At 43.7% G+C, this 24184-nt stretch overlaps 1 protein-coding gene across 1 annotated transcript; it reads left to right on the top strand.

Annotated features, from left to right (window-relative positions):
• Positions 1-16129: 16129 nt before the first annotated feature.
• FITM2 (fat storage inducing transmembrane protein 2) lies at positions 16130-23185 on the top strand. The gene is made up of 2 exons (XM_083509894.1): positions 16130-16483; positions 17691-23185. The coding sequence occupies exons 1-2, from the start codon at positions 16311-16313 to the stop codon at positions 18304-18306; spliced, it is 789 nt and encodes a 262-aa protein (XP_083366020.1). The 5' UTR covers positions 16130-16310; the 3' UTR covers positions 18307-23185.
• Positions 23186-24184: the final 999 nt, after the last annotated feature.

Here is a 24184-nt window from a genome sequence, read left to right as displayed (position 1 = left end):
TCATAGATTATTTCATTGACTGCATCCAAACCATGACTCTTATAGGCAGTGTCTTAGTAATAAAGCTCAGCAAAGCATTTGAGAAATCATGCCTAGACTACTCTGCAGCATTAGCTGCTGGCTGCGTACCTTCCTGATCAAAGGCTGGTTTGGTGTCCCAGCACAGACTCAACAAAGTGAAATCAGGACACCCTGGCAGCCTTTAACCTGCAATTTTCATGCCTGAAAGGAAGTGTGCCTCAGCTTGCGCTGTGACCGCTGTATAATTAATTTGCTCAATTTCTTTCCAAACCCAAAATTAAGACAGAAAGTGACCCGCAGGCACCAGTTCAGAAGCAGGGGTGGTTGGTTTTTTTTCTGGGGGGGGGTGTTCTTTCACAGTTATGTGCTTGTTGTAATTGTTTCTCTTAGTGGCGTAGCGTGGGTTGTCAGCACCCGGGGCAAGGCAAGTAATTTGCGCCCCCTAACCTGTGGATTTGTGCCCCCTACCCCGTGGATTTGCGCCCCCTAACCCTAACCCCAGATGTTGCGCCCGGTGCGGCCGGCCCCCCCTGCACCCCCCACGCTACACCACTGGTTTCTCTTTTGGCTCCCATCAGCAACCATGCAGGTTTCTCTGTATTTCTAAAGTTCCTTTGCCCTAGACAACCAGTGTCTCCACCTCCATCGTTCAGCCCGGACACTGAGATCCAGCGCCGAGTGCCTTCTGGCGGTTCCCTCACTGCGAGAAGCGAAGTTACAGGGAACCAGGCAGAGGGTCTTCTCAGTAGTGGTGCCCGCCCTGTGGAACGCCCTCCCATCAGATGCCAAAGAAATAAAACCAGACTTTTAGAAGACATCTGAAGGCAGCCCTGTTTAGGGAAGCTTTTAATACTGGATGAATCATTGTATTTTAATATTCTGCTGGAAACTGCCCAGAGTGGCTGGGGAAAACAGTCAGGAAGACACTTTGGTAAATAAATGGATGCACATAGAGAAAGTGTGATACAGAAGTACACAGAGACAGCTGCATTTCAGTGATTTTAATGCAAGTTTTTCAAATGCAGTCATGGAAATAAACTTCTCTTGATCTGTAGCATCCAGTCAACTCTAATTTTTCTCCGTTTGGTCATATGCTCACACATATGATTGAAAAGAAAGTGTGCCTTTCATGTATGAACTGGCCCTTGCCTCTCATTGCAGTTCTTGCTCGAGGAAACGTTTTGTTTCCATGACTTAAGCTTCTGCCCTGTAGCCCTTGAAATGTGGCAAACAGCCCAATCCTATGAATGTTTACTTGAAGCAAATAAGTCCTATTTTATTCAGTGTGACTTCCAAGAAATTATGCATAGGATTGCAGTCAAAGATCCAGCATCCTTTTCTGGCGAACCCCAAAGTGCTTCTGGTGTCTGGTACTTTTGCAGACATGACATCACCCTTTCTATGTCAGCATTGCCATCGGATCGACGTCCTCTGCTTTCAGCCTTTGTACACAGCTGGGGGGGAAAATGCTGTTTAGGATATCTGGAATACTGAAAAAAAAAATGCTGTTTAGGATATCTGGAAGCTATGGAACCAGTATATTCTGTGTCAGGGTGGTTTTCTGGTGATGTACAAAATAAATAAACCCAGAGCTGTCAACCTACTTAAAAAAATGTAGTAAATACATTGTAAGTTTAAATTACAATGGAGAAATGTAATTAACAGGGAGAAATGTAAAGTATTGCACTTGGGCAAAAAAAAATGAGAGGCACAAATACAAGATGGGGGACACCTGGCTTGAGAGCAGTACATGTGAAAAGGATCTAGGAGTCTTGGTTGACCACAAACTTGACATGAGCCAACAGTGTGACGCGGCAGCTAAAAAAGCCAATGCAATTCTGGGCTGCATCAATAGGAGTATAGCATCTAGATCAAGGGAAGTAATAGTGCCACTGTATTCTGCTCTGGTCAGACCTCACCTGGAGTACTGTGTCCAGTTCTGGGCACCACAGTTCAAGAAGGACACTGACAAACTGGAACGTGTCCAGAGGAGGGCAACCAAAATGGTCAAAGGCCTGGAAACGATGCCTTATGAGGAACGGCTAAGGGAGCTGGGCATGTTTAGCCTGGAAAAGAGGAGGTTAAGGGGTGATATGATAGCCATGTTCAAATATATAAAAATATGTCATATAGTGGAGGGAGAAAGGTTGTTTTCTGCTGCTCCAGAGAAGTGGACACGGAGCAATGGATCCAAACTACAAGAAAGAAGATTCCACCTAAACATTAGGAAGAACTTCCTGACAGTAAGAGCTGTTTGACAGTGGAATTTGCTGCCAAGGAGTGTGGTGGAGTCTCCTACTTTGGAGGTCTTTAAGCAGAGGCTTGACAACCATATGTCAGGAGTGCTCTGATGGTGTTTCCTGCTTGGCAGGGGGTTGGACTCGATGGCCCTTGTGGTCTATTCCAACTCTATGATTCTATGAAATTGATTAATCAATGAATCTACCTTTTAATTTTTTTAACCAATTATATACTACTCATGATTCAATAATTAGATGCCCAGAGTGGCTGGGGAAACCCAGCCATATGAGTTGTGTATAAATAATAAAATTATTATTGTTGTAGTTGTTGCTATTATATTTCTTCATAATTCATCATGACCTAATTGCTCATCTGTTGGCAGCCAATGCAAATCACAATCTCTCTCTCTCTCCCCATCTGTAATATGGGAGATAATAGCACTTTAGAGGGTTGTTGCAAGCATGACAGCTAGATAATACACATAAAGTGCTTTGGGCATCTGAAAGCTCTATACCTGTGTTTTATGACTCACACCAAGTATTATTATTACTTACACATTTGCAATACATCTTTTGCAATTAAATGTAATTTCCAAAGAACGCCAATTGCGCAATGATACTGTTTTAAAACACAGTTTGGATGAGTGTTGTTTAACTATTCTCGAACAAATCTTCAAACATGCTACCAAGATGTTCTATTGGGATTTCACTGTTTGTTCCTATCAGTAAATATGTCAATACTGGAGCATGAGCACATGATGTATGGGAGAAATTACACAACCCTAAGAGCAAACAGATAGAAGTCAACAAGTCATGAAGCAAAACACATGCATGCCTGACATGACCTTAAACGAATCTTAAGTACCGTAAGCCTATGTTTGTAAAAAGCAAAATAGTATTCATCCAAATAAACCCATAAAACAAATGCACTTTATATATGTACTCATAGCCCGTCTCATTTCATGCTCTAATCAGTTTAAGAAGTATAAAATTGTATAGAATCAAACACCTAAAAACCAGGCCTTTTTTTCCAGCTGGAACTTGCCAGAATTCAGTTCTGGTATCTCTTAGGTGGGCACCATTGCCATTATAAGAGAACAAGGGAGGTGTTCATGGTGAATTCCGGCACCTCTTTTTCTAGAAAAATAACACTGCTAAAAACAAAGATAACCCCTTGAAGGTGTTACTAAATTATCTGGAGAGCTGTATTGGAAAAAAAACCCCAAATGTTGAAATTATGATTACTGTGTTATTGGCAGCAAAAATGTTTATAGCTTATTATTGGGGGAAAGATATGAGTTTTACTCAACTAACTTCTGCTTAGGGAACTACTTCTGGGTCACAGATGATGTGTGCTCCTGACTGTCAAAAGCAGTAGCCCCCAATCTCCACCTTTCTCCTCACCCTATAAGGTCTTCTAAATGCAGTATGTTGCTTTGCAAATGTCCCTCTCCCTGTAGTCAATGAAGTGAAGGTGAAGAAGCTTGCAGAGAGATGATGTCATGTCACAAGTTTTGTAAGAGCACAATCCAAAGATCTGCAGAAGCTTTGAGTTTGGATTTGAGGCTTCCCCAGAAGTCTCTCCCAGTCCAGAAATGGTTGTAGTTATCATTCCAGTTGGTAAAGGGTGCTTTGAGCCACTGAGGCAACAGGACACTAGACTGGATAGGCCTGCAAACATATCCCCTTATTTTGTGCACCTACATCTCTGCTATTTATGCAACAAGCAGACCCTGTGTAACAGTTCTCGTCATTTATGGCACTCTAATAAGAAGAAGAAGAAGAAGAAGAAGAAGAAGAAGAAGAAGAAGAAGAAGAAGAAGAAGAAGAGGGACAATGGAGCTGGGCTGTTTTTCAAACAATGGAAGATGGATCTGATAGCCAAATATGGAAATATCACTGTTATTCACCAAATTGCAGTCTAAAATTGGATATGCTGTGGTCTCAATTTAACTGCCTTTCAGAAAACCAAAAATAACTCTTTAAAGTTTATGGAGCAACTGGGTTCATGCTAATGACCGCTCCCCACTTAAAATGGGGGGCGCCCTTTGCGTGGACGCGTGCAGCCCCTAGATCTGGAGCGGCTCCAACAGCATAGGCTTGGCTTTGCCTTCCCTCAGGTGGGATACCTGGAGGTCTCCGCCTACCTCAGTCAGTTGTCCAATCCCACCTGGGGGAAGCATTGCCAAGGAGACCAGGCCAGGTAGGGGAGGGATTACCTGCCCACACAATAGAGGGAGGATCTTACCTAGGAATCCTCACTTGGCTCCAGAGCTTCTCCCACCCTACCCACCCTCAGTTAATGCCTTATTTTGCAGGTTAACTTTTCTTCACAGGTTTTGCAGGTTAACTTTTCTTCACAGGTATGCGGGCGCTGCTACGTTAAGGTCGCTGTTAAAGGGCCAGAAAGGAATTTCCCTGCATTGGCAGGTTTCGCCTTTCCCGTAGCAAAATGTCACAACTTTGGCGGTATCAGGCCTTGGGCGGAATCTTTTTGTCCATCTTCCTCTTGCGGCGGCGATACCAGGGTTCCCCGTTAAAGGGGTTTTCTGAAGGGAGGCTTTGGCCGTACACCAAAAGGTCGTCATTGCTCTCTCCTGCGGCGGCGGTGTTACGGGGGCGGCCATCTCTGCTTGAACATATGTTCTCCAGAGCCGGCCCATCCCCCCCCCCACACTGGATAACCCTGATGCTCCCTAGGTCCCCGGCTGGGGACCGGGGAGGGAGAACGCCCAATGCCTGAGCCAAGGTCTACCCACATTTGAAATTTAATAAAGTTGTGGCCAATTTAATCCCATAGCACGTTGTCTTGAGTCGTTATTCCACATGACGGGGGAACCATGCAGAATCTGGGGACTCCGCCTGTCCACGCAATGTCAGCAATGATGCTTAGTTCTTCTCCTTTTACTATTAATTCCTCCTCTGGAAAAAAAGGAGTATTTTTCAACTTTGAAAGATGTCAGGCTAGAGCAAAGTGATATGCTTATTTCACCTTATAGACTGATATGGTCAATTTGAGAAAGGAAAATTTCACTTTGGGTGCTAATCTGTCATATCTTTTAAGGTGTGCAAAAAACTTCAAGAAAGTTGATGGCCCAGCAGGGTTGGTTTATAAAACCCAATGAATAATTCTGTTCACCCATCTTGAAATGACAGAAAGGGTTGACCAGTTCTTGTAAACATTTACATATTCCTCTCAGTTTAAATAAAAATCTAATTTGAGCCCCCAGCTTTGAAGTAGAGTTCAAAGCCCCAGCACCTCTGAGATCTCTGGAAAAGCAACTGGCTCTCACAAGCATGCAAATATGTTGCTACACAAGGAACAGAGCCATCCTGCAAACCTGGGGATTTGGCTGGAAGCCTTGAAGCATTTTCTGGCACTCCTGGCTGAGGTAAAAACAGAAAAAAGCTCTCCCAATCTTCCAGTTGTTTAGAACCTGAAAAATAACCCACAGAGGAGCACAACACATTCATATATTCCCTATTTACCAGTCTCTGTCTTCTGGAACCTGTATTTGGTAAAACACAGAAAGGTGCTTTAAACTGAGCCAGCCCTTAAATGTAAAGGTAAAGGGACCCCTGACCATTAGGTCCAGTCGCGGATGACTCTGGGGTTGCGGCGCTCATCTCGCTTTATTAGCCGAGGGAGCCGGCGTACAGCTTCCGGGTCATGTGGCCAGCATGACTAAGCAGCTTCTGGCGAACCAGAGCAGCGCATGGAAATGCAGTTTACCTTCCCGCCGGAGTGGTACCTATTTATCTACTTGCACTTTGACGTGTTTTCGAACTGCTAGGTTGGCAGGAGCAGGGACCAAGAAACGGGAGCTCACCCCGTTGCAGGGATTCAAACCTGCTGACCTTCTGATCGGCAAGTCCTAGGCTCTGTGTTTTAACCCACAGTGCCACCCGTATCCTGAGCCAGCCCCACAGCACCATCTAATTCAGTACTGCCTACACTGACAGGCAGACTCTCTCCTGGGTTTCAGACAGCGAGTCTTTCCTAATCCTACCGGGAGTTGCTGGCAGTTGAACCTGTGGTCTTGCAGGACCAGGCATCGGGCTTCCCATACCCAAACCCATATGAATAAGAGACCAAAGAGACTGGTTTTGGTTCAAAACAGGCCACAGCTTTATTAAATACAGATGAAAGAGGTCTGGCTTCTGCATGGGGTAACCAAAGTACTTCTGGCCCACCGGCTGGGAGTGACACGTGGTCAATCCAGGCGGGATTTCTAAGACCTACATCAAATAGGGTGACCCCAGGGGCGACCGCCATCTGGGGGAGTGCCGTTGGCCCTGGCCCCACCTGGGTGCTTCGACATGGCCACTCCCACCGGATCCTTTTAATGGGATACCCCAGTGTTTGGAGGGGCAGGCGGAGACTGCAGCCTACAAAGGATTGCCCCAGTGCCCAACCAGTTGTGACAATTGCTATGAGGTAGGCAAAAACCACTGGGTCAGAGCCAATAAGCCCAGTGGGCAAATTCCTACCTGGCCCCATAAAGAATGGCGACCACCGTAGCCACAGCAAAGTCATTGACTATCAGCTTAAACCGAGGGTGTGTGGACAGGGAAACCTGATGGAGGAACCAACAGGCAGTGTCTCAGGTGCAGGCTACTTAAATGGGCAAGGGGCAGATCTGAGAGAAGCTTACCTGCTCCGTCAGCTCCGCCCCCTGGCACAGCCCAAGTCCCAGCCTGCATCCCCATTTGCCAAAGCAGGGTGCAGGCTAGGATCTGGTTCCAGATAGGCAGTGGGGCCTATCAGGAAGGGCACTGAAGTTCCAGCTCCCTCATCAGGGCCCCAGTGAAGCCTCTTCCGTCCCACAACGGCACCACACCAAGAGGGGTGAACGGATTTATGAATGGCAAGCAGCTGATGTAGAAACAGAACAGAAAACTATTGTGCACAAGCATGCACTAGATTATGCCAGATTTCAGCCCCGACCAGAACATGATGCCTTGGGCTGATGGGAACTGTAGTTCAACACATTTTGGGAGGGGGTACCAGGTTGGTGTGAGAAGAGAAGACTCCCTGGAAAAGACCCTGGTGTTGGGAAAGATGGAGGGCACAAGGAGAAGGGGACGACAGAGGACGAGATGGTTGGATAGTGTTCTCAAAGCTACCAGCATGAGTTTGACCAAACTGCGGGAGGCAGTGGAAGACAGGAGTGCCTGGCGTGCTCTGGTCCATGGGGTCACGAAGAATCGGACACGACTAAATGACTAAATGACTAAACAACAACAACAACCAGGTTGGTGAAGGCTGACGTAGGATGGCTTAGTCTATGGGATGATGACATTATTTCTTTGTGACTCCCATCACTGATTCACATCATTTGCTGCTGCTGCTGCTGGGGGCAGGAAGGAGCTCTATTTGACGATGCATCAAACATGGGTTTAATGATCCTATATGCCAAGATGGAGAAACACAACATGGGAGTGTTGCTTTTGGTGTAAGGTCCATGATTTGTGTAAACTGTAGGTCTACCTGGAGCTTAAGCTTGTAGAAGTATGTGAGCTAAGAAACTGTTTGTTCTTAGAACAGGTCCATACAAGGAAATGCTCATGAGATATTAATTTGTGGTTCATAAAAACTAACCATCGAGCAGCCCATTCATCATTCCTTAACTTGAGCCATTAAATACCAGGCAATGCAAACAGTGGAATTTATCCAGCTATTATGATTGGAAGCTAGATTATAACCTTGTATCAAAGGAGGTGAGGCACAATTTTCCAGATATTGACTGTGCCACCACTGTCTTCAGTTCTGCTCCACAAACATAACAATAATAATGTTTGTTCATATCTACAATATTGAAATGTGTTCACACTGTTCCCTTTTAATACAATCGGAGGCTGTCCTGTGCTTTTACCTTCCGTGACACACCTTGCTTACCTCACTAGAGATACATGTTTTTCAAAAGAAAAATACTGTCTGAAACAAATATGAGGCAGGCATCTTACAAATCTCTCAGGGCTTTCTCTACAGTGCATATGTCGTATCTGTTGAACTGGGCACTGCAAACCACTAGATATCTAAGGCCACGTTTCCGCAGAAAAACTTACATCTGTAGAGGATATTTTCCAAATTCTTATTCTGGGGCTGTCAGTATTCAGTAATTCTACCGGGATTTCAAAGGTGAAATTGACATCCAGGGGGATTTCCGAAAGGCAACGCTTTGTCCTGGATCTTAGGCAAGTCAATTGAAAAATCGTGGTTTGTGGCGTTTTTGTAAAAATAATAATAATAACAACAACTTTGGGGGTTGTCTAAAAGAAGCTTAATAACTTTCTGGTTTTTCTAAAAAAAAAAAGGGCTCAACAACTTTTGAGATGTCCACAGGGTGAAATATGGCAATTCTAATTTATACAATAATTTGTGGTGTTATAGTATCCTGAAATCTGCCCAAGATTTCAAGCTTACATGCTCTTGTCAGCTTTTGTGACAAATTAACATGTAAGTTTTGGATCTGCTAAAATGGATTTTTTTGTTGTCCATGTTGCGGTTACTGCTTCCAAACAACATCTCTGACCATTAGCTCTTATGACCAGCCTCACTGCCAGTGGGTGGCCAGGCCAGGCTCTGGCCAACAGCTCCAGTGGCTCAGAAGGGCTCCTCACCAGGCTGCGCCAACTGTGCTCCCTTACCATCTTCCTTGCTGGGCCCTGGGCAGTTGTTTTAGCATTGCTTCTTCCGGGTGGGAGTTAAGCTCAGCTCCCATCCAAAGTAGCTGCCCACTACGCATTTAAATTTGATCAAAATACTGTATTTTTTGCACCATAACACTCACTTTTTTCCTCCTAGAAAGTAAGGGGAAATGTCTGTGCGTGTTATGGAGCGAATACCTGCGGGTGGTGGGGGGGGGATCTGCTGCAGTCGTGAGCAGAGGATCCATGATTCCCCTTCCTTCCCTCCTCCGTGGTTACAAAGCATGGATCCACATGGATCCTCAGGATTTTTGCATTGGGCTACTCCAAACTCACTGTCAGATCACATGTCTGTGGCCACAGCATGAACCACAAAAATCATATATCCACTATTTCGTTTAGAATATTTTTTTTCTTGTTTTCCTCCTCTAAAAACTATGTGCGTGTTATGGTCTGGTGCGTGTTATAGAGCGAAAAATACGGTACATTGCCTTGCCCCATAGATCTATGAAAATATAGATAGATTTCATATAGATGTCTATGAAATCTATATGGGCCAGGACATTGCATTTGGGGTAAATTAAATTGGCAGGTGGCCACCACAGATGAGAAGTGAGCTTGGCTCTCCATTCAAAACCAGGAGACCTGCCTGCAATTTGTTCCAATGGTTACCTGGGAGCAAGGAGGGTGATTAAGTGGTGTTGCCATAAGGGGGAAAGCAACGGAGTGTGTGTGTGTGTGTGTGTGTGTGTGTGTGTGTGTGTGTGCTGACTCACTGTGTGATAGTAACAGTTCATTAGTTTCATAATTTAAAGGGGGATAATTCAGTGCTGTTCAGCATTCAATCATATGCATACTTCTTTCAGAGAAAGCTCCATGCATGGAAGTTACTTCAGAACAAACATGCATAACTTTATAAAGCACATATTAAGTCCCATTGAGTTCAAAGAGAGAATTAAGCATGTGCTTAACCCCCCCCCATGAAATCAATGGGATGTAAATATGCTTTACTTTGGCTGGGTTGTGCTCACAATCTGTATCTGCCAAGTTTCTGGACTCTCCATATCCTGTCCACGCCCTGAAAACCATCAAGCAGAAGTTCTGCATGCAACTCCTGACACAAATGAAACATTTTAAAGAAAAATTCAAAGTCCTGGAAACCATGAATTTTAGTTTTTGTGACAGAACTAGTGGTGGTAATTCTGACTGGTAGTTGCTATATTTTTCACTAAACAGTGGACACAAAATGTTGGAAGCCAACATTTAGTTATTTTTTAAATCTAGACAGAGTGGTGATGCCAGAACTGTGGGTAAGGGATGGCAACTGCCTGTCAAGTGGGTATGGGAAGCCTGCGTGTCTCCCTCTTAAATATTGCAGGTTTCTTTTTTGAAGGATGCAAAAATATTTTTAAGAATGCAAACATGAGGGGAAAGGCGGTGTCCTCAAATACATCATCTGGGAAAGCGTTTCTGCATGACTCTCAGTAAGGTACCTGTATTTATTACAATATCCAAACAACTTTCCAAGCCAGACATCTATTATATATCGCAGCCTGTTTAAATGAGAAAAATCACTCTCCACAAATTCTGCTGAACCACCAGCAGAGACTTTATTTCAGTGATGGAAACACAACCCCAGTAAATTGCATATTTATAACTTTGGAGGCTGAAAAGTGTTGGGGAAATAGGAAATTAAATGACCAAATTAAATTTGCAAAGCTAACCTATGGGAGGTGTTTGGGGAGGGAGAAAGGTTCAGAGGGAGGGTGTATGATTACTTCATTTAGTCAATACACCCCTATTAATGTCACCAGAACTTGCTTGCTGCTAAAAACCTACTGAATTCCATTCAACCATCTTTGTGCATGTGGTGATGCTTTCCTAGGGAGCCATGAATTTAGCAGCAGACAGAAAGACATCCTCCTCCATGTTATGACCCCAAGTCCAAGCAAGCCACCTGGCCACTGACACAGAAGGCAGGGGACAAATTGGGCCAGGAAAGCAAGGGGTTGTAGACTTTCAGGCCAGGGCTCTAACACCAAGCCTGCACCCTCAAACCCAGGGTCACCTTGAGGCCAGGACCTCCAGAGACTGCAGCTGCTGAGCCCTATTTTGCTGAGGAGTCTCACTGCATATCCTCACCCCATGGGCTTCACACTGCACAGAGCTCACTTGTCAGTGCCAGAAACATACCCTGAACCAGTGTGAAAGGGCAATAGAGTGCAGGCCAGAGCGCTGCCTCTTTAACGCATTCCGCTCTGCAGCAAAGAAACAGAACCTGGAAGGTTTACTTAGGGATACATAAGGGCTCAGCTTGGCTCCAGACCACAGGTGCATTCACTTTAGCTGCTTCAAGCACAGCAAGGTCATTCCCCCCAGCAGCATTTCAAGCTACATTTGCAGGGATGTCTTCATCTGATACACATGACTTTTTTTTTTGTTTGTTTCATCACCTCTGCAACCCTCCTGGAACTCCTATTCTTTAAGATATCGTCTCTGCTTGCACACTCATCTTCACCTGTGCAGTGGCTGTTAGGGTACATTCACATTGCCATTTACTCTGCATCCTGTTTCCTAATTGGACTGAAGGTGGTTTTTTGTTGTTGTTGTTTTGAAATTATAAAACACCTTTTCTTTATTAGTGCTGCTGGAAAAGGCAAACCCCCTGAGGACATTGGCTGAGGTGAGCCTTTGCTTTTCAGGGAATCCTCTTAAGGGATTTTGACATTAGAGTTTTGGCTCTCAGAGCTCCATGGTGAATGTCAGGGTAGTATCAGCCATCTTTCTTTGGTAGTCTTCATTGAACCACTCATTCTGAGCCACCGTGAAGTCCCCAGCTGTCCCTTTCCTCATGAATGGGGAAATGGACAGGTCCATGACCGAGAGAGGCACGCCAGCCCGGTTGGCCATGGGGTTGTCTTTCATGGCTTCAAAGAAAGTGTGGCGGACAATCTTTTCCACGGTCGCCTCATCCAGTTGCTTCCCTATGAATTGCATCACCTTCTGGATCTCATGCTTTGGGTCCTTTTTTATGTCTTCATAGAAGAGGGAAAAAATGCATCCAGCAACAATATTTGTTGAGGAACGATAAGATCTATATGGATTGTGGCTAATATTGCGTGAATGCATTGGGTGCAGGCTAAGTGGCAATGTGAACATATCCCACCTTTGAGTAAGTTGTCTGCTAGGAGCTCTCTGAGGTTCTGCAACTCTAGCTTGGCTTGATTGCCTGGCTTTTGCTGGGCTTGACCCCTGCCACTGAACTTCTTTGCCCCATAGGCTCATAGTCAAAATAGGACATCCCATGTTCTTTTAAGGAGCTTTGAAAAAATATAAGAGAATAAGCATAAGATATACCATCTACTTCTTCTGAACATCCCATCACTGACATAAAGTATGTGTTGTCCTGGTGTGAATGGGTTGTAGATTGCACTGGTCTAACCCGCTGAATGGAACTCTCATGCAAAATCTGAAAAAAGTTCATTCAAAGACAGCAAGCAAGCAAGGTGCACCCTGTGTATATACACTGTGTCTCTTTTTGTTTCAGATGTTCACAGGAGTTCACTAGGGGCCTCAAGTTTAAGCAATTTCTATAAAATCAAAACAAGTGCAGTCATGCACTCCATTAAAAAAAATCTGCTAGTCCTAGAAGTGGACCTAGAAGTCCACTTTGGACTTCTCCCAGAATTTAGATGTTTTGCCATGAGCAAGGTTCCCTCCCAATTTGTTTCAAATTTTGGATGGTTTGAGGGTGGCAATTTCTGCCAAGCTCAAAAACTAACATACGGTACTTGTAGAATAGCACCACCTTCTGTTTCCTCATGTAACTGTGAAGATACAGAAGAAGAAAACAGAGTTGAGTGACCTATCATTTCTTAACCCTATTCAATTACGGTGCATTGCACAAGGAAGGTGCTAAAACAGGGTGTGTGTAACATCACATTTCTCACTGCTCTTTATTACATGTTGCTGAAACTAGTCTTAAAGCACTGTTGGCTCAGCGACTATGGTTTTGTAAAGATGGAACAACCATGACTCTAGGAACTGAGCTTTGCCTGTCTAGGTTTGCAATGGGAGAAGTCAAGTGGCAACAATTAGCTCCACACACATACAGCTTCTGCCCAGTCTGGATTACAGAACCCAGACTTTATGGTTTAGCAGTCATTGTCTCTACGGATGCAAACAAAAGTACCATTGAGTTGAGTGGGGATTACACCCACATAGCTGTGCACAGGATTATGACACTCTCCCCTTGTACTCTCGCAGGAAGGAAAAGAAAATGAAGTTGTTGCTGCCACAATCAATCAATTGAGTCTGCCAAGGTTGGTGTTACTTTTGTGAAGAATATATTTGTCATTTCCTCTGGCAGTAGTTTCTCTCTAGAAGACGGATGCTGAAGCAAGGGACAAACTGATCCTTTGTAAATGTATGTATGGTAACTGAGGGCTGCCCAGATTGATGGATGGAGGAGAGGGACAGGGTGACAGCTTCTTTGTCTTTCTCATTCCATAGAGAACACAGCAACAGCTTCCATGGTGTCCAAGGCTGCAATCCTGTGCAGTCACATGGGACTTGGTGGGATATACTTATGCATAAACATGCATGCAGTCGGACTGATTATGTGTTGTGGAAGGAAAAAGATGTACTGCCCAAACCCCAATTTCAGGCTGTTGTTAACATTAGTAAAGCCTTGCATATAACCAGTGCTTTAAAAAAAAATGTTTAGGGGTACTCTCATTTTCCTACTCATATTGAAATACTGCCCCTCAATGACGCCAAACTTAGATTCACAAAATGTTTAGGGGTATGCATACCCCTGCATCCCCCCAGAAAAAAAGCCTTGCATATAACTGTTCCTTTGAGATATGGCTGCATAAAATTATAGGTAAAGGTACCCCTGCCCGTACGGGCCAGTCGTGTCTGACTCTAGGGTTGCGCGCTCATCTCGCTCAAGAGGCCGGGAGCCAGCGCTGTCCGAAGACACTTCCGGGTCACGTGGCCAGCGTGACTAAGCTGCATCTGGCGAGCCAGCACCAGCGCAGCGCAGGGAAATGCCGTTTACCTTCCCGCTATAAAGCGGTACCTATTTATCTACTTGCACTTAAGGGTGCTTTCGAACTGCTAGGTGGGCAGGAGCTGGGACCGAACGACGGGAGCTCACCCCGCCGCGGGGATTCGAACCGCCAACCTTACGATCAGCAAGTCCTAGGCACTGAGGTTTTACCCACAGCGCCACCCGCGCCCCTGTACAAATTATACTTCACTGTAAATTGATTCTGCATTCCTCTGCAGTGTGTCCATTTGAAAACTGATGAAGGCAGTTCCAGCCATCAGAGGGGTGTCCACACCTGTCCAATGACATTGCGGATGGGCATATATGAAGACCACAATCACCACTTCCTTCTTCATTCACCTGGGGCATATGCACGACGGAAAAGTTGTGGTTAAGTTAACCAACGGGAGTGTTTTCAAATGGGTATCAAGTAACCCCACCAACCTTTGTCGACAACAGGATCTAGAATCAATCTAGAGGACGAACATGAATGATCTGGACTGAGGAAAAACTACAATTTTTGTGCTACAAATGGGTTAGTGTGTACACAGCCTCAGTTGTCACATCTCAGTGTGAAATATATAATTTACCACCAGGCTGGAGAGACTCTGTTCACATTGTTAATAGCACTGAATGACAGACCCCCTGCAAAGATTTGTCTTTCTGCTGGAAATTCTAAGGCGGAACCTGTTTTGCTAAATAAATCAGTTGTTGCAGCTGAATAAACACTGCCTGAGTTCCTCAAACTGAACTCAACTTGATGCAATGCTGCATATAATAGCATTGTATAGCTGTGGACAGACCACCTGCTGTGTAAACTGAGAGTTATTTATTAGGCAGATTACTCTTCCCTACATCTCCATGGGGAGAAAAATGACCATTACATTGCAGTCTTACCCACGTCTAGTCAGAAGTAAGTACCATTGAATTCAGTGGGGCTTACTCCCAGGAAAGTAGGGTTATGATGACTACGGAGCCTCACCAAGTTGTATATCATTCGTCTTTGTCTCTATGACCTTTTTAAGACCCCCCTACATCTATTAATTACTTTTGATGAGAATACAAAGGAAGCTACTGCACACTTGTCCACACACTAATATATATACCACTTGATTGTAAAAAGCAGTTTACAAAAAGAATAGTTGTTATTATTGATTTAAAACATCATTCCCCTAAGCTGCACCTGGAATAAGCATAATTACTATTACACTTGTGCCTGCAGTACACACTGTTTCATTTTATACAGAAAAGGTCTGATTTTTCTCCCAATCATGTGCTGCCCCTCTGTGGAAAATTGGTGTGCATGCATACATTATTCTGTGTCCTTTCCAACTTTTGTCAATTCTGCTCTGTGCTCTTTCTAGCTTGGTATTTATAATTTTGTGGAATGCATTGAAGTCTGGATGCACCACTGATATTGGCAGGGACATACCTATCTTATTCCTAATACATTTTCCTCACGTTGCATCTGCTTCTGCATAGCCATAGCGCACTGAACAAACATTTTGAGGAAGCAATCCATGAGGACTTCATGCTCTGTGGTTAATGTCCAGTTGAGTAGCCAGATGCCAAAGACAGGAAGAGGAAAATTCAACTGGTGTAGCCTGTCACACAATTAATTGCACATTGAACATCTCCATCAATGTGGAGATTACCGTAGGTTGATGCAAAGGAGAACAGCTGTCAAGAGTAGCATGGAAAAGGGGATTTCAGAAAGTGAAGCTTTTGGGACTTTGCAACTTGGCTAACAACATCTGGGGCCAGGCAGAATAAACCCGCACCTAACAAAAGCCCCTCCTTCTACGCAATGATTGCCGCCAATCATTTCGACACATGATTTCGCTCACTCAGGGCCGGCCCTAACATTAAGCAAGAGTGGGCAACTGGGGTGAGGCAACTGCGCAAAGCGAACACTTTTGTGCACACAGCGCCACAGGCAATTGTGCATGTTAAGAGTGCAACCTCTCCTACTCTTCCTTTTAAAAATTCATTTATTTATTAGAGAATCCTGCTCCTCCTATACATGCTTACTCAACGATAACCTCCACCTAAATCTTAACAGCAATGAACACCTAAGCGTGACGAAATCAGGCCAGGGGTATTCAACGCCCTGCGCAGGCGCAGACGGGAGGCGCCTAAAGTGACGGTTAGGACTTCGCTGCACGCGCAGCCCGAGAAGGCGCCTGCGCAGTTGCGGAGAGAAAAGGAAAGGCCGACTTGCGGCGGGGCGGGGCCCGAGCGACGCGAGGCTGTGACGCAGCACGTCGGCCGGGCGTCCTCTTGGCCGGCGGTCACCGGCTGGCCGCCCTCTGCAGCGGCGTCGCGTCCTCCTCGGAGCCTTGGCGATGGAGTACATGGACCGCTCGGCGCGCTTCTTGCGCCCTTACCTGGTGCGCGACGCGGCGCGGAGGACGATGCCTTTGGGGCTGCTGGGCCTCATGCTGGGCGGCTGCGTCATCAAGGAGTGGGCGCCGCTGCCGGAGACCTACATGAGCAACAAGCGCAACCTGCTTAACATGTGAGGGGATGTGAGGAGAAGGAGGAGGGGCCTGGCGTTGATTGACAGGGAGGGGAGGGGGCTGAGAGGATGGGGCAGCTTGACATGGGGGGCACTTTAACCTGGGGGGGGGGAATCTGAAGGGAGGGCAGGGCAGGGGGCGTATCTTACCAGAAGCTGTTGCATGAGGAGGTTGTTGCCCTTCTGCAAATAAGGGTGAGACCCTGTCAGAAAAAGCGGCTTTTGTTTACCGGGGTTTGATTTTTTTAGGGCGAGTAGCAATGTAGCCAGCAATGAAGCAAAAACCAATAAATGTAGTAACCGCTTGCCTAATCCCAGATGTGGAGAAAGCGTGCTGTCTTGATTAAACGGATCATCTTGCTAGGTGTGGCAGGAGCCAGTAATTTTCGTGATGGTAGTGGATTCTCTCCTGGCCACGTGCATTTAGGAAGCTGAGTCCATCTAGTTCATCCATGGCTTTGGCCCTCCAGATGTTGTAGCCCAGCAACCTCTGGAGGGACCAGGGGTTTCCTTTTCAGTAGCTTTCCAGGTTTCGGACAAGGGTCTTTTCCAGCCCCACCTGGAGATGGTGCAGATTGAATTTAGGAACTTCTGCATGCATGTGCTCTGCCACTAAACTCCAGCCCAAATTTAGAAGTATTAGCTGGGATGCTCTTGCATATGTCCCTCTTGCTGCAGGTCATTCTTGATCTGTTTCCCAGCTTGCTCCTCCTAGATACCTTTAGCTTCCTTTGAACTAATTTAATTTCTGAGAAATAGTTCATTTTGAATTTTCAGATTTTGATAAATAAATTTTATTGGGTTTTATTGTGCTAGCCAAAGGCCATGGCAGCATCCAAAGAAAGGAAAGGAAAACAACAACAACCCAACGTTCGCTACATATGCAGTGAAGCTATGGTCAGTTTTCAAATTAAACAGGGCACTTCGATTTTCGAGGCTGTTTACAACTTGTACCTATATCAAATGTGGTAGTTTTGTGGCCACTCAAGAGTTTTTTAAGGCTTGTACCAGATCCTGGACACTACTTTAGTGCTTCTTGTGTGGAAGGATCCATAAGTGTTTGGTACAAGCCTTGTCCAGAAGATTATGAGAATTAACTAGGATGGATTTGGCAATATGCAGATGGTATAATTTTGTAACTTCTCTGAGCACATCTCTCTTACCTCCCTGGAGCTTAGAATATTTCTTTTCAATTTCTCCCTGGCAGGTATTTTGTTAAAGTTGCCTGGGCCTGGACCCTTTGTCTGCTGCTGCCTTTTATCGGCATCACTACCTACCACGTCACCCGGAGCGTTGCGGTGGTGGTTCGACGTCTCAGTGCTTTGCTGGTTGGCACTGCCATTTGGTATTCATGCACTGGGGTGTTCCTGTACATTGAGGACCTCACAGGCAGCTGCTACAAATCTGTGGCCCTTGATGTACCGCTGAAGGAACATCCCAACAAACTACAGTGCCTAAAAGCTGGTGGCTTCTGGAATGGCTTTGACATCTCGGGACACTCCTTCCTTCTCTCATACTGTGCCCTGATTACGATAGAGGAGATGGCCGTGTTGCACATTGTGAACATCTCCCAGAACTCCAGAATGCACACTGTGGTAAATGGCTTTTTCCTGGCCCTGAGTTTCTTGACCATGATTTGGTTGTGGATGTTTTTTACCACGGCTGTGTATTTCCATGACTTCTCCCAAAAGTTATTTGGCACGTTGGCGGGTCTCTTGGCTTGGTATGGAACATACAGGTACTGGTACCTAACTCCTTTGTCTCCTGGACTTCCTCCGGAAAGAACTAGTTGGAGTTCCCGAAAGTCCAACCGTAGCCTATAAAAAAAAGAGTGCCTATGAGTCAGATTTTATTTTAAAGAAAATTCTTTGCTTGATAACTAATTTTTAAAATAATTATTTTCAGTATATTTAAAGGGAGGAGTTGAAGACAAAATATTTTTTGATTCTGTGTAGAGGTTTGGATTTATTTCCTCATAAAAGAAGGCTGCTGTTGGAGTCCTACTAATCATATGACAGTTAACCTTTTTCACTAATTCAATGACAGCATTAGTGATTGTGTTGGCAATGAAGTCTAAATTCCTTTAACTGGTGGGGCAGGGGAATGCATTCTCAAGGTTGGTTCGTTGGCTATGGAAGAAGCTAACATCTTACACTACACAAAAAAATAGAACTTGTTAGAAAAATATTAACAAACAGCAAGGGAGAAACCATTGTTGGTTTGGGCAGATTACTGGCTAATGGAGCTCCCTGGACCTGTCCTGGTCATGGCACACCACAATTTTATTTTTTATCATTGCTGTTATGCCCCTAAGTCAAGGATAGCTTGATGCAGACAAAGCTTTCTGTTAGTAGCTCCCTGAACCAATATGTTAGGGTAAGGGAGGGCTCTCTACTGAGTCAGTGATAGTTTGAGCCACTTGTGGATTAACAATACAGAAATGTGGCTATAAAACAACTCTTAATTCTGTGAATAAGCATCTATTCCAGCTGTTAGATGCTTTTAGTCTCCAGTTCTGCCAACCCATCCTTTCAGACTACCACAAAATGCATTTCCAGATCATTTTCTTTAGACAAAACAGCTTGCATAATCCAACCTTTGTGTTGGTATTTATTTTTTTCCATGTAATTAAAAGCCTTTGAGTATCTTGACGTTTACTACAGTAGCAATGTAATATCCTTGATTATTGCAACACACTTTATATTAGTAAAGCAGGGTGTTGGCTGCAAGATTGCTGCACTCACATTCTTCCCTCTTGCCTTAATCTGTTTAATGCTGTAAGATGTCCACAGTCTGTAGCAGAAAGGCAGTTTGTTCTTTTATGGGGACTAATGTTCTTTTTATATTGATTCCATCAGCCGTTTCTTGGCATTGGGGAAAATTTATAAATGATCTTGTTTCAAATGAAATTTTGTAGATGCTTTATCTGTCCCCCACCCATCAATGACACTAACTTTAAAACACAATCTACTTTTACATAGTTTTACTACATTGCTTGCTTCAGCTCTGTGACTTGGCTGTCTGCTTTGAAGAAGAAATGCAATTATTTTTAATTCTGTTTTTAAACAAACAAACAAACTTGCATCTTAGCAAATGGTACTGCTTTGTACGTTAATACCCAGGGGTCTACTATCCTTCTGGACCAAAGTCTGCAGTCCTGCAATGGAATTTTCAAGAAGTGGTTTGAATCTTCATATTAAGTATATGATGTTTAAGCTACTTAAGGTGGTATACTTAACACTAACAGCTCAATCCTAAACAAATTTACTTGCTTTGTAAGTACCTTCTTTTTTCACAGTACCCGCAAGAATAATTAGATGGAAGTTACTCCAGAAATAATCCAGTGGTGCTTATTTGGATTTTTAGATCCAAAATCCCTTTAGCAGTTTCTGTGCATGAAACTCCAGGATGCTTTAAAAAAATTCTTCCCAAGTTAAAACATGTCTTGCATGAAAGAACATGTAGAATGCAAATGTTCATCTCATTGACTTCTGTGGGGTTGAGATGACTTTTGCAAATATGTCAAATTTAAATGACTTCCAAATGGCAGATTGGGGTTGATACATACCACAGTATTCTCACGTATAAAAACAGTTTGGTGCCTTCCTCAGCTGTTTGAATATCCGTCAAGAATAACTTTAATGAATAACTGTAGCAAACAATTAACAGTCAGCAGTTGGACTGAACTAAGATAAAATGACTACAATTCCCCAAAAAAGAATTGGGAGATGGCTATCTGATGGCATGTGTCATTTAGAGGACATGGAAGCAGCCTCACTTGATTGTATTTTTAAGTTGTCCTGTGGATCCTTTTGGATCAAACATCAGAGTATAATTCAGATATTAATAAATGTGACTTTACGCACACATGAAGGGCAATTTCCATGCCTGTGGGAGCCCTTTTTCCCTGCCAGTGTAATCATGGCAACCATTATTGCTATAACCAGTTTAGCAGCCAAGTTCATGCTGACTTTCCACTCAAGGAAATTAGTCTCCTGAGGATGGTTCAAGGCAGCTTGCGGGTGGTAGAAAAGTGCTAAGTGAGAACAGATCCCAAGTATTATTTGTTTCTTTTGTTGGCATCTTGTAAAAGTTCTATAAGCTGTAAGATTCGGTACATTTATTTTTTATGTAATATTAATGTTTTAGTGTTTTGCATTTGTATTTTTTAAAAAATACAGCATGCACTGATATATTTCATTCCTATTATTTATCTGCATGCATTTTATTTATGTGCATACTTTCTTCTGACTGTATGTGCTAAACATTGTCGGTTGCATGGCTGAGTTTCATTACACACAGCATCAATGTTGGTAGTCAGCAAAAACCCTACTCCCATCATCTCTGATAATTGGCCTTGCTGGCTGAGGCTGATGGAAGTTGGAGTCCAACAGCGAAGGGCTACAGGTTAGCCACCTCTTCATTAAAGCAGTGTCTTCATCATACATTAAAAAATGTTTATATAGGAGGATTTCATTCCATGTAAAGGATCAGAAGCACTGGAGCTAAATATTTTGCTGCATTTCAACCAGCAGCTTGTGCCACAAACAGCTGCTTCTTGTCTTTTTACTGTCTTCAGTGGAGAGCAGGTTTGTGGTCCTGTTGACATTGACTCTCTATAAAGCTCTGGGTATCTCATAATTTAGGTTCTTTGGTGCAGATTCATGACTTGGAAGTAAACATACGGTACTTGCATTCTGAGTTGTTGTGCCAAAGCACCTTTAAGCTGCCTTTTCTGAATATGACATGAGTTGAGGCTGCATGCAGCTTGTTTGGCTCTTAAAGCCTATTGACAACTGCTGTTATATAGTTCTGATCTATGAACAATTTAGAGGTTTTTTCCATTGAATTCCTCAGGAGTGGGCTGCATCCTAATTTTGCATGGCTCACATTGACAAATATTTGCAGGTTTGGGAATCTTAACTGGTTTAATCAGCTGAAATATGAACCAGCCTTCAAACCATGGCATCATATCCTGCTTTGTTCCAAAGTGGTTAACCATCGTTTCACTGTTAGAATTACATAAGAAATTTATTGTTAACTGAAGATTTTGTGGCTTGTTTCCTCCCCTGAAAGGAAGAACAAAGGGGCTATGCACACATTTACAATCCCCATTCACATGTCAGCGTATTAAGCCAAAATAACGATTGGCCAAATGCAGCCATTGTATGCCTAAAATGTAAGTAAGGGATGGGGAACTTGGGACCTTCCACATGTTGGACTACCAGTTCTGTCAGCCTCAGCTAGCATGGCCGATGGTCAGGGATGATGGGAGTTGTAGCCAGCCACATCTGGAGGTCACAAGTTCCTTATGCCTGATGTAGATCATATTGCTTTTTTAGCTTTTAACAACATGCACAAAATATTCTAAATAAAAAATGGTACTTAAAAAATAACGCTATATATAATATATAGATACCTTATTGACAATGTATTAAGTAAGTGCCTATTGCAAACCTTTAAAAGAAAAAAATGGGTTTTGGAAAGGTCATGCTTGCTTGTATGTAGTCATGAGTAGTAATTACTTCTGATTCTAACCACAATTTGGGACTAGGCCCCAGTGATGTAACTGGGATTTACTTGCAAATGTACACATTCAAGATTGCATCATTAAAAGAGCCATGCCATGAGGTAGGCAGGTCACGTGGTTAGTTTTTGGAGAGGAGCACTGGGGTTCAAATAGTTTTTAAAAATAAAAAGCCATGGGGAAGTTAGAATGAATTACGTTGCGATTAACTGCTTCTTTGAGCAAAACGTATGGATTTAAATTATCCAGGCATTTTTTGAGAGTGCCCAGCTTTGGTCTAGTTTTAGTGAACATTTGAACAGCCGCATGATGCTGATTCATCTGGGTCATTCATGTGAAAATTGCTCATTTGGACAAAATGCAGCATCCCAAAAAACACTCCTGTGAATTGTAACGATTGTTGTACCCTCTGCAGATAACTCTGCCTGGATAGTTCAGATGAACAAAACATCTTCATTTGTACGTGAGCCTGGGAGTTGCTTCCAGAGCCACCCATGCATTGTAACCATTATACTGGAAGTAGTCTTCAGTTTCCTATCTCAAAACAATAGGACAGCATGGCAGGCAGCTCTATATAATATAAATTGGGGGGGGGGGGGAGCTGGTATTCTTCAGGAAGAAGTTGTTCCATTTATACATTATTGCAGAAGACCTGGCATGAGGAAGGATGGGTGCACTTTTTTCTTGGTTTGCAGACAACCGCCTGATTTGTGAACACACCTAGTCTTGGTATATGGAGCTACAGTATTCAGTGGACTGGTGAAATGCTGGATGATTGTTCTCCTGTGTCTTTGCTTGCATTTGAGTCAGATTCCAGCTGGCTTATACTATGCATTATGCTAATAACAATCTCTGGAATTCAAGGGCACTGAACCTTCTGCCCAATGGTCTGTTTCTTTGTAGGAGGAGGGATACTTAATACAATATAATTCTAACCACTGAAGTATAAATAAATTCACCCCAGGATCGGAAGGATTTGACATATTTGGCAAAGCAAAAGGCTGGATTTGAAATGGATTTTTGTTAAAGACCTTGTTGCCGATACCTGGGTTTTTTTTTCCTTTTAAAAGAACTGATGTATTTTGAATGGAATGATGGAAACAGAGCAAGTGTAATCGTGACAATACTGGGCAAAAACAACATTGTCTTGTCTCAATAAAGTTAGTTCAATGTAACTCCTGTCATTTTCATTTGTGCAGAAATTATGAAATGTAAAAAAAGTTTTGAGATTGCAAAATATATCCCATTTTCTAAGAGCAAGCACGTTCTCTTGATCTTGCTCTTTATGCAGCCAAAATAGCACATTCACTTATAAGAGACATGTTTTTGTAGAAGTGCAAACCATCGGGGGGGGGGGGGGCTAAGCGGAAGATGCCCCCTGCACAAGAAAAACCCAACTCTGGACTAAGCGTGTTGAATGGATATGGAATTTCGACTGACTGAGTTTGGGACCTGAACACAGCAACATTTTGTTGGAAGTCCCACTATTTTGCTTCAAATGTAGTTTATTTTGTAAACATGACACTATATATTAAAGGTGTAACACAGTAACATTTCAATGCCTGCAAGCCCAGAAGCAATTAAGGAAACCCTGTTGAATTAGTCTTACATGCACATGTTTAGCAGGTTGCATATTTTGATTGGCTTTAGTTAATTCGGTAGGTAAGGTTGATAGACAAAATATCCTTCTAGTCATTGAGTAGGCAGTTGAATCTTGTTTGGATTTTCACTGATTTCACTCCCTTTTGTCCCAGTTTATTGGATGTATGAATGTCATACGAAGCAGATGGGTGTCCCTAGATGCACAGCCAAATTTTCTAGGGACAGAAATCTGCTTCTTTTCTCTTTGGGGTATGTTGCTTGACTGAGTGCTGATTGGTGGCCTGGCCTTTTTGGATTGTGTATTATCTGCCTTTGTATTGCATCCTGTAGGAATAAAAGCTTAACATCGCTCAAGCTGGCAGCAGAACATTGAATTGTTCCCTAGAAAAGCAGGAGGCTGCCAGAAAACTAGAACAGGGCACGTTCGGAATGTATGGTGGTTGGAGCGGCTTTCTAAACAGAAGATGCTTAAGCAAACACACAGTTTTTGTCCTTCCTGGAATGTAGTGTGCTGTTAAGGGAGTCAGGGGGGGTATTGCATGACTCTACAGATTCTCTGGTGATCAGGTTGC

This window comes from Podarcis liolepis, assembly GCF_965112155.1.
Source record: "Podarcis liolepis genome assembly, chromosome: 6".
Classification (NCBI taxonomy): Eukaryota; Metazoa; Chordata; class Lepidosauria; order Squamata; family Lacertidae; genus Podarcis; species Podarcis liolepis.
Note: the sequence above shows the minus strand (reverse complement) of the source record. Positions and strands in the feature narration are given on the sequence as shown.